The sequence below is a fragment of a genome, unplaced genomic scaffold (assembly GCF_019419815.1).
Source record: "Pyrus x bretschneideri cultivar Hongxiangsu unplaced genomic scaffold, Pyrus_bretschneideri_v1 Contig81, whole genome shotgun sequence".
In the NCBI taxonomy this organism is placed as follows: domain Eukaryota; kingdom Viridiplantae; phylum Streptophyta; class Magnoliopsida; order Rosales; family Rosaceae; genus Pyrus; species Pyrus x bretschneideri.
In genome coordinates, this window is record NW_025999822.1 from 245,361 (window position 1) to 260,000 (window position 14,640).

The 14,640-nt window shown below is 39.9% G+C and overlaps 1 protein-coding gene across 1 annotated transcript; it reads left to right on the forward strand.

The window, feature by feature from the left end:
* Positions 1-1,203: 1,203 nt before the first annotated feature.
* Positions 1,204-8,807, forward strand: LOC103930382 (ATP-dependent RNA helicase DEAH13). Its single transcript, XM_009339710.3, is given in 13 exon segments — positions 1,204-2,012; positions 2,112-2,189; positions 2,271-2,345; positions 2,443-2,492; positions 2,591-2,651; positions 2,738-3,334; positions 3,745-3,990; positions 4,097-4,327; positions 5,011-5,079; positions 5,081-5,125; positions 5,211-6,428; positions 6,919-7,644; positions 7,646-8,807. Coding segments are annotated over 13 exon segments (4,218 nt in total). The 5' UTR covers positions 1,204-1,925; the 3' UTR covers positions 8,381-8,807.
* The last annotated feature ends 5,833 nt before the right edge of the window (positions 8,808-14,640 follow it).

The following is a 14,640-nucleotide window of genomic DNA, read 5'->3' on the forward strand; positions in this document are numbered from 1 at the left end:
GGAGGCCAGGTAAGTTTCAGGTGAGTACTGCATGATGTTAGTGGTTGCATTGGTTATGGTTATACGTAGAGACATGTAGAACTCATTATCCTGCACCCCGGTGTTAGTGCTCCCGCTCGTGGCCAGGACACAGTCTTTCACGTGATGTTCACCTCCAGCACCACACGCTCACCTTGGATTCAAGTTCGGTGCATAGCCCTGTCGTATATACCACAATAGGTGGTTCTGACTCGTAGATGACCCACAATTATTCTCATAGCCTTCACGTGATCGTAACACTTGAGCGCACTTATTTACACCCAGCCCTGTCGTACAAACCACAATAAGTGGTTTCGACTCGTGTGCATGCATATTTGATGAGCTATAGGTTCAGCCGTACAGGTCACATTAGGTGACTCTGGCTGACATATCATTTATATTGGTTTATTTCACCTAGCATACTTATTTCATTGCTGAGATACTTGACATGGCATATACTCGATTTTCATTACTCTCGAGCATGATTTCTACATACGTATGCATTACTATTTTCTTGGAAATTATACAGGTTTTATGATGAGGGGTTATTATTTTCGGAAAGTGAAATGATTTTAAAAAGCTTTGTTATTTCCACTCAAGTTTTCTGTTTTGCGCCCCTTCAGGTTCTAGTTAGAAGTTTGTGTTGGTGGCTTACGAGGACCCTACAGCGGTTCCAACAGACCTCAAATAATGTAGGGATTTCTTTCATGCCTTGTATAATTATTACCTAGCTGGCTGGACTGCATCTAGGTTACCTATGCTCTGAATATGTGTATCTACACTTTAAATACTTCCACGTGCACTTGTTTATTTAACTAGTGTAAGTTAGCTAGTTTGGATTTTTATTTACTCATATTTTCATATCATTATCACTTCCGCATTGTGCACATGGCCACGTTATTCTCATGTGAGGGCCAACATGTCTCGATTCCGGTCGGGGTGTGTCATCAACGGCTCGGATCATTTGATCCTTAGGCTCCGTATTTTTAAATCTTCACGTCATTTCCTCTTCTCCCAACATCCTTCATCGGGGACTAGGATTCTCTTCTCTCATCTTTCCATCCATTTCCATCCCTCCTCTCACACTCTTTATTTTGTCTGTCTCTTTCTATAAAAAATTAATATAAGATGTTGACGTGGCTTAACGTGACCATTCAAATAGAAGGTGAAAAAAAAGAAAAAGAAAGAGAGAAACCCTTCGTTAATCCTCCCCAGCCGACACCACCACCGCCACTACCCTCTCCCTCCCACCCCAACGTTTTATTTTATGCGCATCCTTCATTATCATTTCTTGCAGCTCCATCTCTCCCACTCCTCCATCCCCACATGACCACGACGCCACGACCATAGAAGAACCAGAGCTTTACGATATATAAAGACGTCCTAGGGTTCTTGGGATTGGTTGATTCGGGTGTAAATGCAAGGGAGGTGAAAGGGAGGCAGGCGGAGAGGTCTGGCCCGTCTGGGTCTGTTGATTTCAATGGCAGATTGGAGTTTTAGGAATTAGCTGGGGTTATAATAGGTAGAAATGTTGTATTCCGAATTCCGTTTGTCTCACCTCCCACCTCCTACCTCAGGAATACTATTCTTCCAAAATCAGGAATCCAATTCCATTTTTCAAGTGGACCGCACCCATTTTAATTCCTCCAAATTTTACTAAATGCAAGAATACCTGTATCCGAATCATACTCCGACTTTTGATTCTGATTACAACACGTAAACACGCGCTAAAAGTAGGGGCGGCCAGGGTTTTAGGGTTTATGGTTTGTGGGAACTATGATTATTGACATGGCTACTTGAACCCTAAACCCTGTCAGTTGAACATCGAATCGGCGACGGCAGCCTGTTCGACCGTTCTGGGGCTGTGACGTGAAGCAGAGGCCGGAAGGTAAATCGACGAACCAACGATGGAACTTTGCTTGGGAGATGGCGGGGGTGATAGCAACGCCCTCGTATTGCCAGCTAAGAGAAACAAAAGGAAGGGCACCAATCAGGTGAAAACTGAAATTAATTTACTGATATCACCGCTTTCATCTTTTCTGTCAATGAATTCCATTTAATTTGTTTCTGAATCGTATTTGATTTTACCCTAGGAGTGTGGAAAACCCAGTAAAAGAAGAAAAGCACCAACGGTTAGCAAATCCCAGCGGAGGAGGCTCAAGAAGTTGGAGGTTCGTTGGTCTATCTGTCTGTGCGTTTTCGTTTCGTTTTGATATTTGTTTCGTTCTTCGCTTAATTTGATTTTACCCTAGGAGTGTGGAAAACCCAATAAAACAAAAGCACCAACGGTTAGCAAATCCCAGCAGAGGAAGCTGAAGAAGTTGGAGGTGTGTTGGTCTATCTATCCATGCACATTCGTTTTGTTTCGGTTTTCTCTTAATTGGATTTGGATTTGGAATGGTTTGCTGTTTTTTAATTCTCCAGGATGAGAAGGAAAAAGCCCTTTCAATCTCCAAAAGCATTGAGGCCTTAGAGTATGTCTATATATACCTTCCTTGCTCCCTCCCCTCTTTTTGCTTGATATCTAGATGGGGTTTGATGAAATTAATTTTGTGTTGTTTACGTTTATCAGGAAATACAAGCTTCCAGAGACTGTGTATTCTCTTCTGCAGTCTTCGAATAACATTGGCAAGGTTTGTATTTGCCAATTTAAACAAATTTTGATTCATTTCTTTATTCTTAATAGGAGTTTCATTCTGTTTAATCACTATGCTTTTAGGTTGAGTCTAAAAAGGAGAAATGTCAAAAGGGCGTACTATTTTCCAAAGCTGGCTTTGAAGCTTTCGTGACTGACCCCCATCCATTTAACAAGATAGATAGTGACCATACTTGTAGTGAAAGTGAACCTGAGGTAGAAAAAACCCAATCATGGCGGGATATTGGCAAGAATGATCAGGTGCAGTCGAAGATATTACAAAAAGAAATCCAAAAGAAGACAACTTTTTCATTGGACTCCTCTCAAGGTCAAGTTTGTGGCAGAGGGCAAGGCATCAATAGCGGAACTGCTGCTTCCTCGTCAGTTATTGAAAATGCTATTAGCAACAAACTTGACATGTCTTTGCGACCTTGTGGCAGAGGGCAAGGCATCAATAACGGAACTGCTGCTTCCTCGTCAGTTATTGAAAATGCTAATAGCAACAAACTTGACATGTCTTTGCGACCTTGTGGCAGAGGGCAAGGCATCAATAGCGGAACTGCTGCTTCCTCGTCAGTTATTGAAAATGCTATTAGCAACAAACTTGACATGTCTTTGCAACAAGACACAAACATTTCTCCCCCTTCATGTGTGAATGGTGATAGTGAAAAATCGAAGATGGTATGTTTCTCTTCATTATATTATGAGTTTGTCAAAGTATCTTTTCTTCATGTTATTCATTTGGCTTACCGATTACATCCTCCCATTATTGGTTGATGCATTTTAAAAAGGAAACTTTAGTTGGTCTTTTGGGCATATATTCTATTGTTACGATATTCCCTCCTCAATAGAAAATAAAAACAGGAATAAACAAATAACGTCCTATGAGCAATCCGATATGACATTGGATTTTGGATAAGTAGTAAGAGTAGCAGACTAACAATGTGCCAAAACACAATCAACATGCTATACTTTACTGTTTAACAGTAGTAAGAACTGTGGTATTATGGTTTTTTTATATATCTTCTGAGTGACATTCATTTGTATATGACTGCTACCAACTAACTGTACTTGGGGATGGGTTTGGACAGGACCACGTAAAAGAGATGCCAAAAGCAAACATCAGCAGGGTGAGTAAATCATCAATTTCTCCTGCACCGAGGCCTCTTATTTCCCCAACCATAGTGCATGTATCAAGGCCTGAGGAAGTTGAAAACACAAGGAAGGATCTTCCTATAATAATGATGGAGCAGGAGGTAATGGAGGCTGTTAATGACAATTCCACTGTTATTATATGTGGAGAGACTGGCTGTGGTAAAACCACCCAAGTTCCTCAGGTAGGTTATTGCCATATTATTGTTTTTATATTTATCGTTACTGTGTATGCTTGGTCTTAATTTCCTTTACTCTCCTAATTTCTACATTTTGGTTCACATATTGCAGTTTCTTTTTGAAGCTGGCTTTGGTTCTAGCTCCTCTTCTGCACGAAGTGGTATAATTGGTGTTACTCAACCTCGCCGTGTTGCAGTCCTTGCTACTGCTAAGCGTGTGGCATATGAGCTTGGTCTTCATTTAGGTAAAGAGGTTGGGTTTCAAGTTAGGTATGACAAAAGGATTGGTGAAAGTTGCTCCATCAAATTCATGACCGATGGAATATTACTACGGGAACTTCAGGTTCAATAGCTAAGCAGTTTTTTCTAATGCATATCATGATCTAAATAACTGTGCATCAAACAATCACTGTTTCGCTATACTTATCCTCTGTGTGTGTGTGTGTGTGTGAGTGATTAGGCTTTCTGGGCCAAACTATTTGCACATAATGTTACGACATTTGTGTGTAGGATTAGTTTTGAAGGGAACAGGATAAATAGATGGTTTTAGATGATGGAATCAGACCAACAATATCGTTCCTTTTTTTTTTTTTTTTCCTTGAAAATAACACCCCCTTCTCCTCACTCACATTCCTTGTTTGTTTCTCTCATCTTATCAAAGAGCCAACGAAGGATAAGAATGAAGCCATTAATGTCAAGTTGCAGTATCATGATGTCTATGCATGTATATTATATATTTATATACATACTATTGAACCATGAGGATGGAATTACTAGAGTATTGAATAGTATTTGCACAATTTACTTTTGCATGAAGATGCTCAAATGGGCCACTTTTATTCAACCCTGAACTGAAGTTGTAATGGTTTTGGTTCTTCCCCTTTCTCAAGTGTACAGGAATTGTCCGTTACTTCTTGGGATCTATTTTCAACCTATTTTTTTACTGTCACATTTATGCAATTTTGGAGTATAGCTAATTTAGCTATGTATGTTCGGTGTAGTTAAAGGAATCTCTTTTTTATACAGAATGACTTTTTGTTGAAGCGATACTCTGTCATAATTCTTGATGAGGCTCATGAGCGGAGCTTGAACACCTGACATACTTATTGGAATGCTTTCACGTGTAATTCGTACTCGTGAGGTGAAATTCAAGAATGTTTATTGCCAAGAATTTTTTAGTCAAGGTTTTTGACCCTTTTATTGTACTGATTTGCATATGGTGGCAGGAAAGATATGCAGAGCAGCAAATGGAAATGCATTTGGGAAGAACAATAAGTCCTGATCAACGGATATTTCCATTGAAACTTGTTCTGATGAGTGCCACCTTGCGAGTGGAAGACTTCATTTCTGGTAAAAAGCTTTTTCATGATCCCCCACCGGTTATAGAAGTTCCCACCAGACAATTTCCTGTATCCATTCACTTCTCAAAGAGAACTAAGGAAAAGGATTATATTGAGCAAGCATATAAAAAAGTCTTGGCTATTCACAAGAGGCTGCCACGCGGGGCCATACTCGTCTTTGTCACTGGGCAGAGGGAAGTAGAATACTTGTGTCAAAAACTACGTAGAGCTTCAAAGGCACCGAGTATAAAAACATCTAAAGGGGATACCAGGAGTGATGCCAGTGAAGTTTCTGAAATAAATTCTGCTGAGGAAATAGACATGAAGGAGATTAATGAAGCGTTTGAGGTTCATGGAAGTTCAGCGGGCCATCAAACTGATAGATTTAGCTCTTTTGATGAAGATCAGTATGATATAGACGAGGATGAGTTGGATGCCTCGTATGATTCAGAAACAGGGAGCGAACTGGAAAGTTTTGGCGACGATGGGGGCTCATTGTTCCATGATATCCCTGAAAGTGATAGTAATGTTGCTGAAGTTTTAGGAGAGGAGGGGGGAATTGCTTCACTGAAGGCCGCTTTTGAAGCTTTAGCTGGAAAAACTTCTTTAAACTCCAACTCTGATGCAAAAGAACCTATTTCAGATATTGTAGACTCTTGCACGGGAAAAAATAGTGGGTTTGAAGATAATAATTCTCCTGGCACATTGCATGTTCTCCCTCTTTATGCAATGCTGCCTGCGGCCGCTCAACTTCGCGTATTTGAAGAAGTCAAGGAAGGAGAACGTCTTGTTGTTGTGGCCACTAATGTGGCTGAAACCTCTCTAACTATACCTGGGATAAAGTATGTTGTCGATACCGGAAAAGAGAAAGTGAAGAACTACAATTCCTCAAGTGGCATGGAAACATATGAAGTACAGTGGATAAGTAAGGCATCGGCTGCTCAACGTGCAGGAAGAGCTGGAAGAACGGGGCCTGGTCACTGTTACCGTCTGTATTCTTCTGCAGCATATAGTAACATATTTCCTGACTTTTCTCTGGCTGAAATATCTAAGGTCCCTGTGGACGGTGTTGTCCTTCTCATGAAATCCATGAATATTGATAAGGTAGGTGCGAAATGTGTTTTGCTGTTGGGACTATATCTCGTATAATCTTCTAGCTGTCTTGTTTTCATGTTAACAATTTACAACAGTGGGGGTCAACATATACTGATCCCCAAGACCATAAAACATTTTGAAGTTTTCTTCCAGTAACTTGATTTGTGGGGTGGACATATGATTTAACCTCACAAGATTTTCATGTTCATTCTCCTGACTATGCGTAAAATTGACAATACTGACCTCATGCGGTTAGGTGTGGACCGTGTGGTATATTACTGGGTGTAGATGTATCATCCATCTTTTTGTGTTCATGGTTTTGGATGGTTCTTACTAGGTTTTAGGCAGTGTTTTATTTCACCTGAAAATAGATTAATTTTTTTTTTTAATCACGATGCTATTTGCTAATAATGTTTTATATGGTCTTATTTATACTTCGTCTTTTACATCTGGACTGGTGTTATACTATATGATATGACCTTGTTTTTTGGGCATCCAGGTATCCAATTTTCCATTTCCAACTCCTCCAGATGGTGCTGCCTTGGATGAAGCAGAGCGGTGCTTGAAGATTCTTCAAGCACTCGACAAAGATGGAAGACTGACACCTCTAGGGAGGGCCATGGCTCATTACCCCATGAGTCCTCGCCACTCTAGGATGCTCCTTACTGTTATTCAAGTCTTGAGTAAGAAGAAGAGTTCTGGAGCTAATTTAGTGCTAGCATACGCAGTTGCAGCAGCTGCTGCTTTGAGTTTGTCAAATCCTTTTGTCAGGCAGTTTGAAGATAGCCACAAAGAAAGCCATGACTTGAATGAGAACGGGAACATTAAAGTTAAAGACAAGCTAGGGAAGTTGGGGAGGAAGAAACTAAAAGAAACTGTGAAAATGTTCCGGGAAAAATTTTCTAATCCCAGCAGTGATGCTCTGTCCGTAGCTTTTGCTTTGCAGTGCTATGAACTTGCAGAGAGGCCAGTGGAATTCTGTAATGCCAATGGTCTACACCCGAAAACAATGGAGGAAATGTCCAAGCTGAGAAAGCAACTACTCCAGCTTGTCTTTAATCAAAGTGGTGTTTCTGGTGGCGAGAATGACTTGTCATGGACTTTTGGAAGTAGGGAAGATGTTGAACATGTTTGGAGGGTTTCCCACAGTAAGAACCCTCTTTCGTTGTATGAGGAAGAGCTCCTACGCCAAGCTATATGTGCTGGTTGGGCAGATAGGGTTGCCTAAACGCATTAGAGGAAGTTCAGGGTCATCTGAAGGAGATAGAAAAGTCCATGCAGTTCGATATCAAGCCTGCATGCTTAAAGATACAGTGTTTCTCCACCGTTGGTCATCTGTTTCTAATTCAGCCCCTGAGTATCTGGTATACAGCGAGTTAATACAGACAAGACGTCCTTACATGCATGGTGTTACTAGTGTTAAAACAGAATGGCTTGTTGAGTATGGTCGGTCTCTGTGCACTTTCTCGGCACCCCCAATGGATACCAAACCTTACTATGAGCCTCTAACTGACCGAGTATTACATTATGTCATTCCAGCCTTTGGTCCTCATTTATGGGAGCTTCCACTACATACTGATCCAATTGAAGGCTATAAAGACCGAGTGTCTGTTTTTGCTTATGGTTTGCTGAACGGCCAGGTGTTGCCATGTTTAAGATCTGTTCTCGAGTCCATGGCCGCCCCTCCTGCTACTGTTTTAAGGCCAGAGGCAGCAGGTCAAGCACGGGTAGGGAATCTTTTGGCCAAGCTGAGAATGAAGAAGATAGACAGTTGTGCTATGTTAAGAAAGGTCTGGAAGGAGAATCCCAGTGAATTGAAAACAGAAATCCTAGACTGGTTTCAAGAGAGTTTCCGCTGCAAGTATTTTGAAACTCTTTGGTCGCAAATGCACATTGAAGTTCTTTTAGAGCCTGAAGAACGATTCCCCAAGACGTCGAGGAGAGTAAAAGTGAAAAGTTGAAGTGCTGGTTTGGGAGTTTGGCCAGCATACTGACATTGTTTCTTTCTACATGCCATGATTCTGTGAAAATGTGAAAAATGACCAGAAGAAGGAATGGAATGATCAGGATCAGAAACCGTATGGATTTCCGCTCCACATTCGTTCGCAAGCTACTTGAACAATTCGGTTTATATAGTGCATATGTGCAGTTGGTTTACCAATTATTGTTCTTTTCTGGACAATTAACTGAGGTGGTGAAGAAGCAATTTTTAAAAGGTAATTCAAGGGTTCACTTATATTTGATGCCTAATCAGGCTAACGTAGAGCCGTCTGATAAGTTTGATAAGTTTTTTGTGTACGATCTCAATGTCTAATCTTCAATCTTTATTCTTTCTGTACAAAACGGGTAAGAAATTATTTCCAGAATTATCTATGGCCATTATACTTAGTGTTTTGAACCTTTTTTATTTATTTACTGTTCGTTTCAAGCGAAAGAGTTGGAGGCTGAAACGTCGGTGGCTGGATATTTAGCTGTCCATCAGTCTCTGATACCAAAACCCGCAGCCGCGCTCAATCCTAACAGATCGATCGAAGTTTGTCTCCACTGTTGGAGGGTCCGGTGGATGATGTTTGTTCTTGGATTGCTTCGCACCTGTTTGGATTTTGCATTTTGCATCAACACTAGATACTTATTGATGGTCTAAGAGGCACTCAACTAGGCTAATCTTGTTTCAAATAGGCCATTTGTGTGTACAACCGAGTATCCAACAGAGTTTCATATGATGCCCTAATGGATCATCTTCACGCATATGACAAACTCTATATGAAGGCGTGCGCATTTCGCCAAAAGAAGCGGAGAGCCTTTGGCTCATACCACAACGTGTGATATGGTCTCACTTGGTTGTAGGGACATCAGAGTAATTATACGCTTGTGTAGAATTTATTCTCCTAAACTATTTCCCCAATTTAAATTATTCCGAATTTTTATTTGTATTATTGGGTTTTTTTTTTGTTTAAACGAATAGTTTTAGCAGTCGGATCGGTCCAAAATGAAGTGAGGTTAGAACTGGCTATGTCCTAGCCGAAGCTGAATGCCCAAATAAATATAAAAGAAAGAAAGAAAAAAAACGAACTTTTAAAGCCATAACTTTTTCCATTTTTCTTTCTGGTTCTAAGTTTTGGAGCGTGGGACGCTTCTTTCTGGCTCTAAAGCTTTAAATTGTGGGTCAACACCTATGTCGTCCACGACGCACGTGAGATTGTGCGGTCTGAGATGAATTGCCATACGAATACAAACGGAAGTGTCGTAAATTATTCATTACAATGTCATTGAAAGACCAAGGATGCAGAAATTGAAGTCCAAAAGTTTTTATTTTTGAAATCATGTTACAGAGTTCATGTTATACGTTTATCTCTTTACTTCTTTTATTCGCCTCAACTACTATATAACAATAACAAAAGATTTTTTTTTATCCTTCTCCCTCTTCTTTTGAATCAGTTGACGGAGAAAGCATATAATCATTGGATTGAAGGTAGGCAGCACCTTACCAAACTACAACAAATTTGTATTGGAAATACCAAATTTCATGGTGTGCAAGGCCACACTTCTTTGAGATTACTTGTATTCCGCTTTATGTACAAACGACTCCAACTTCCACATTAAAATGAATCCATGTAAGCTTTTCAAATCCGCACCTCCTCTTCTAAATGCATTCTACTCCTGAATTTTTGTGTATGTTTTATTTCAGCTTATTTGTTAATTTGCTCTATTTTGATTTTTGACATGTTTAGCATCCCGACTATTGTAATTTGGCACGCATCCCTTCCGTGGCCTCGCGAAAGGAACTCATTGCGCATGAGGTCCCATCTTTACCTCGTGCAGAAGTTCAATCTACATGGATTCAAGGGTTACATCCCAAACTCAGTAAAATCGATATTTCGCCCAAAACTGCATGGTATATAGAGTTGAAGGAGTGGAAGTTGACAGTAAACATAAAAGAAGATCCGATAGTCGACTGGATATCATCTATACGCAAGATGAGACATTTGTAAAGGCACTACAGATGTTTTCTTACCAATTCTAGAATCAAATGTCTCATCCCTGCAGTATAGGTGATATCCAATCGACTATCGAATATTCATCTTTGTTTACCGTCAACTTCCACTCCTTATACTCTGTATCCCATCCAGTTTTGGGCGAAATATAGATTTTACTGAGTCCGGGATGGAACCCTGGAATCCATGTAGATCGATGGAACCCCATTCGCAAGGAGTTCCTCTCCCGAGTCCACAGAAGGGACAGGTGCCAAATTACAATAGTCAAGATGCTAAACATGTCAAAATATAGCAAATTGTTTGGTACTATACTCAGACACTGTTTTAGATCTTAAAATAGGAAAACTAGGAAAGTCGTGGCAGCGAAGATCAAAATAGGAAAACTAGGAAAGTCGTGGCAGCGAAGATCATGAAGAGAGGAGGGAGATGAGAGAGATGAGAGAGATGAGAGAGAAGCGGAAGAGGAGAGAGATGAGAGAAAAACGGAAGAGGAGAGAGATGACAGAGAAGTGGAAGACGGGAGAGAGAGGATCGGTTGTGGAGTTTTGTGGTTTGTATCTTTGATGTTGCTGAAGCCCTTTTTAATTGGTGTTTAAAAACTTTTAAAACACACTTTTTGTGTTTTTATCAAATAGGCACACACTTTGTGTTTTTATCAAATAGACATACTTTTCGTGTTTTTATCAAATAGGCATTGTTTTTTGGGGAATAAACACTCTTAGTACTGTTTACTTTTTATGAACATGACATTTTTACCTTAAAAGTCACTCCTGATACTATTCACTTACACATTTATTTTGTTGTTTTCATTAAAATTAAAGTTTTTGAAGACTTTTCATTAGTTTTCCTTTGTTTTTAAGGTATTCTTGAATTTAGCTTTTAAAAATAGGCCAACCAAATTGGAGTTTGGAACTCAAACCTTGTATTTGAGTTATAAAAAGAGTATTTGAATTGAATACTAAACAGGTCCTTAAAAACTCATACCTGACTCATAGCACATCTTGCTTTCCGAACCACTTCCCTCACCTCCATCAAATCTTCTATTTGGGTTCTCTCTTCTCCTCACACAACGGCTAGCGCTTTCTACAGAAACATGAACCACGTGTTAGAGTATGAGTATGATTCATACGGTTTGGTAATAATCCTTGTTGTCTCAGATTGCTATAAAGAAGTCTTAATATGTTTATGAGAGTTAATTCGACTTTAGTTAGGATTGAAACTCTGTGTTGATAAGCTTAAGAATATAACTCATACTTGTACAAGGATTTGGTCTTGTATTCCTTGTGGGATTGTTATAGGGCGATCCAGGTCTTGTAGTATAAAATCACAAGTCCCTGCTCTCACAAAGCACGCTCTTATTGTTCCAATTACCTATAACTTGGAGAGCATTGAGTTTTGCAGAGAGGAGAAGGTTGTGTGTAGATTCGTCCATGGCTTCTTCATCCATGTATGTGTTAAACTAAGAAACACAGTAGCATTTCAAATCAATTTCATATCTCAGGCCTTACGGAAAGGCTTTGCTATATACACTGCACCATACAACTTTACAATTCAAAATACAAGTGACAGCACGCCACACATACAGCAGCACCATCTGCTGTCTTCTGACAGCACACATGGGAAAGACTTCATAAGCAGTCTGCAGGTATGTATTGTTGAGAATACTTCAGTATTTGTATATATAGGACATACTTGATGCAACAGTTGTGATTTAGTTGGTTAATTCTTATGTTCTTGGCTAGTTTCCTATAGAACTTGTATGGTTGCTCTTACACCACGAACTTCTATTTTCTACCTTCTTGGTCTACATGTTCCAGCTCCTTCCCCCTCATTTTCCACGACATTGTAATGATTAACTTACAGCACTTACATGTGTATTGGTATAGCAATTCTTAAGTTCTTTTGACACCGCAGAAGCCCACAGATGTCTCAGGCGACAAAGGCGTCAACCCACAATTTAAAGCTTTTGACCCAGAAACGAGCGTCCCACACCCCAAAACTTAGAACCAAGAAAGAAAAATGGGAAGTTATGGTTTTAAAAGTTAGTTTTGATTGTGTTCCAAAAAAAAAAAAAAAAGTCAGTTTTTATTTTCCTTTTATATTTATGTTGGGCATTTAGCTTCGGCTAGGACATGATCGGTTCTGACTCAATTCTTTCTGGACCTGTCCGATCGCTATAATTATCTTTTAGACAAGAAAAACCCAATAATACAAATATAAATCCAGTTTGATGAGGGAAACGAGAGCGATGTCTACACAAGCGTAGAATTACTGCGGTGTCCCTATTATCAAGAAAGACAAGTAAGACCGTGTCACACTGGTGTGGTTCCAATTTACGGCTTTTCCAACAGTATGAATCAAAAACGTTCTTTGGCTAAGAAACAGTTAAAATGTATATGCCTTTATATAGAATTTGTCATAGGCGTGAAAATGATCCATTAGGGGACTAGTGAGGTTCCCTAAGTGGTTGGTTTGAACCTCACACAAGCCAACAACAGTTGACTAAGAGAGACGTGACCGAAGGCACCATCGAGAGTCCAGTTTTGGGATGAATGCCATGATACGGCTAACCTTTGCTCAGGAATCAGGATCACCTTTAACTCTCGGCCAACCTCGTTCAAAATTTGTTCTTTTTCCAACTTTTTTTAATCTGGACTAGAAATTAGTGTCAAAATATTTGTTGGCCACTGCTCCGATTCATCTCTATGTGTTCGAAAATTAAAACCAATGCATAGGAACAAAGAAAATGGGTAAGTTTCATTTTGCATTTTTTTTAATTAAACTGTAATAGGAAGAGTGGGTTTGATGATAATAATTCTCCTGGCGTATTGCATGTTCTCCCCCTTTATGCAATGCTGCCTGCGGCAGCTCAACTTCGTGTATTTTAAGAAGTCAAGGAAGGAAAACGTCTTGTTGTTGTGGCCACTAATGTGGCTGAAACCTGTTTAACTCTACCTGGGATAAAGTATGTTGTCGATACTGGAAAAGAAGTGAAGAACTACAATTCCTCAAGTGGCACGGAAACATATGAAGTACAGTGGATAAGTAAGGCATCGGCTGCTCAACCTGCAGGAAGAGCTGGAAACGGGGCCTGGCCACTGTTACCGTCGGTACTCTTCTGCAGCCTGTTGAGAATCAATGTCAGCCCAAAACCATAAGTAATCCACAACCCAATCTAAAGTCCAACTCCATATCTAGTTTGATGATGTAATTGCTTACAATTGCAAAGTTAGGTAATGTTAGGTATGATTGAGTAGAAAAAATTAGGTGCAATTAATGGGTTTTGTGAGGTAGTAAATAATCTTAGTTTAATTAAGTGTGTGGTGTAGCTTTCATTTGGTTTGCTATAAATACCCAAGTCCCCAAGCATTGTATATCATCCAAGGAAAAACAAAGCCTAGAGCTAAATAAGAAAAGCTTTGCTAATTAGTTTGTTTTGTGAGCTTTCTTTAAGAGTGTGCTCTATTTTCAAATTCTTGGGATCATTAGAGTTATCTTGGATACTCTTCTTATTCAACAATTGGTATCAGAGCCAAGTCGGTCAAGGATCGTTCTTGGTAGAGCATTGGTTGTAAAGTCTCTTGAAATTCCGAGTATGCTCTGTGGTTGCAGTTTTGACTGATCTTCCACATCAGAAAAGATTTCTTGAAATTATTGCTGGGGTTATCACAAACCTTGAGAGGGAGCTTCTTTGTGTCGAGAGTAGTGTATTACTCTGCACGGTAGTCACTCAAGCTTGTTCGGTGTAGTCAAAGTCTTGCCGATACGATGGGTGATCTTCAAGTTGTTGGAAGAATCAAGAAGCTCAACAACCAAAACTATAACACGTGGGCAACGTGTATAGAGTCTTACCTTCAAGGTCAAGACTTGTGGGAGGTTGTCAGTGGTAGTGCAGTTACACAACCGGCAGCGGAAGATGCTAACGGCGTCTTGCGGAAGTGGAAAATTAAAGCAGACAAATCAATGTTTGCCTTAAAGACCATAATAGAAGAAGAAATGCTAGAGCACATTCGGGATGCTAAAACGCCAAAGGAAGCATGGGACACTTTTGTTACACTCTTTTCGAAGAGGAACGATACAAAATTGCAACTTCTCGAGAATGAGCTGTTATCGATGGTACAACGCGACATGACGATTGCCCAGTACTTTCACAAGGTGAAGTCGATATGCCGCGAAATTTCAGAATTAGATCCAACAGCTCCTATTGGGGAAACCAGGATGAAGAG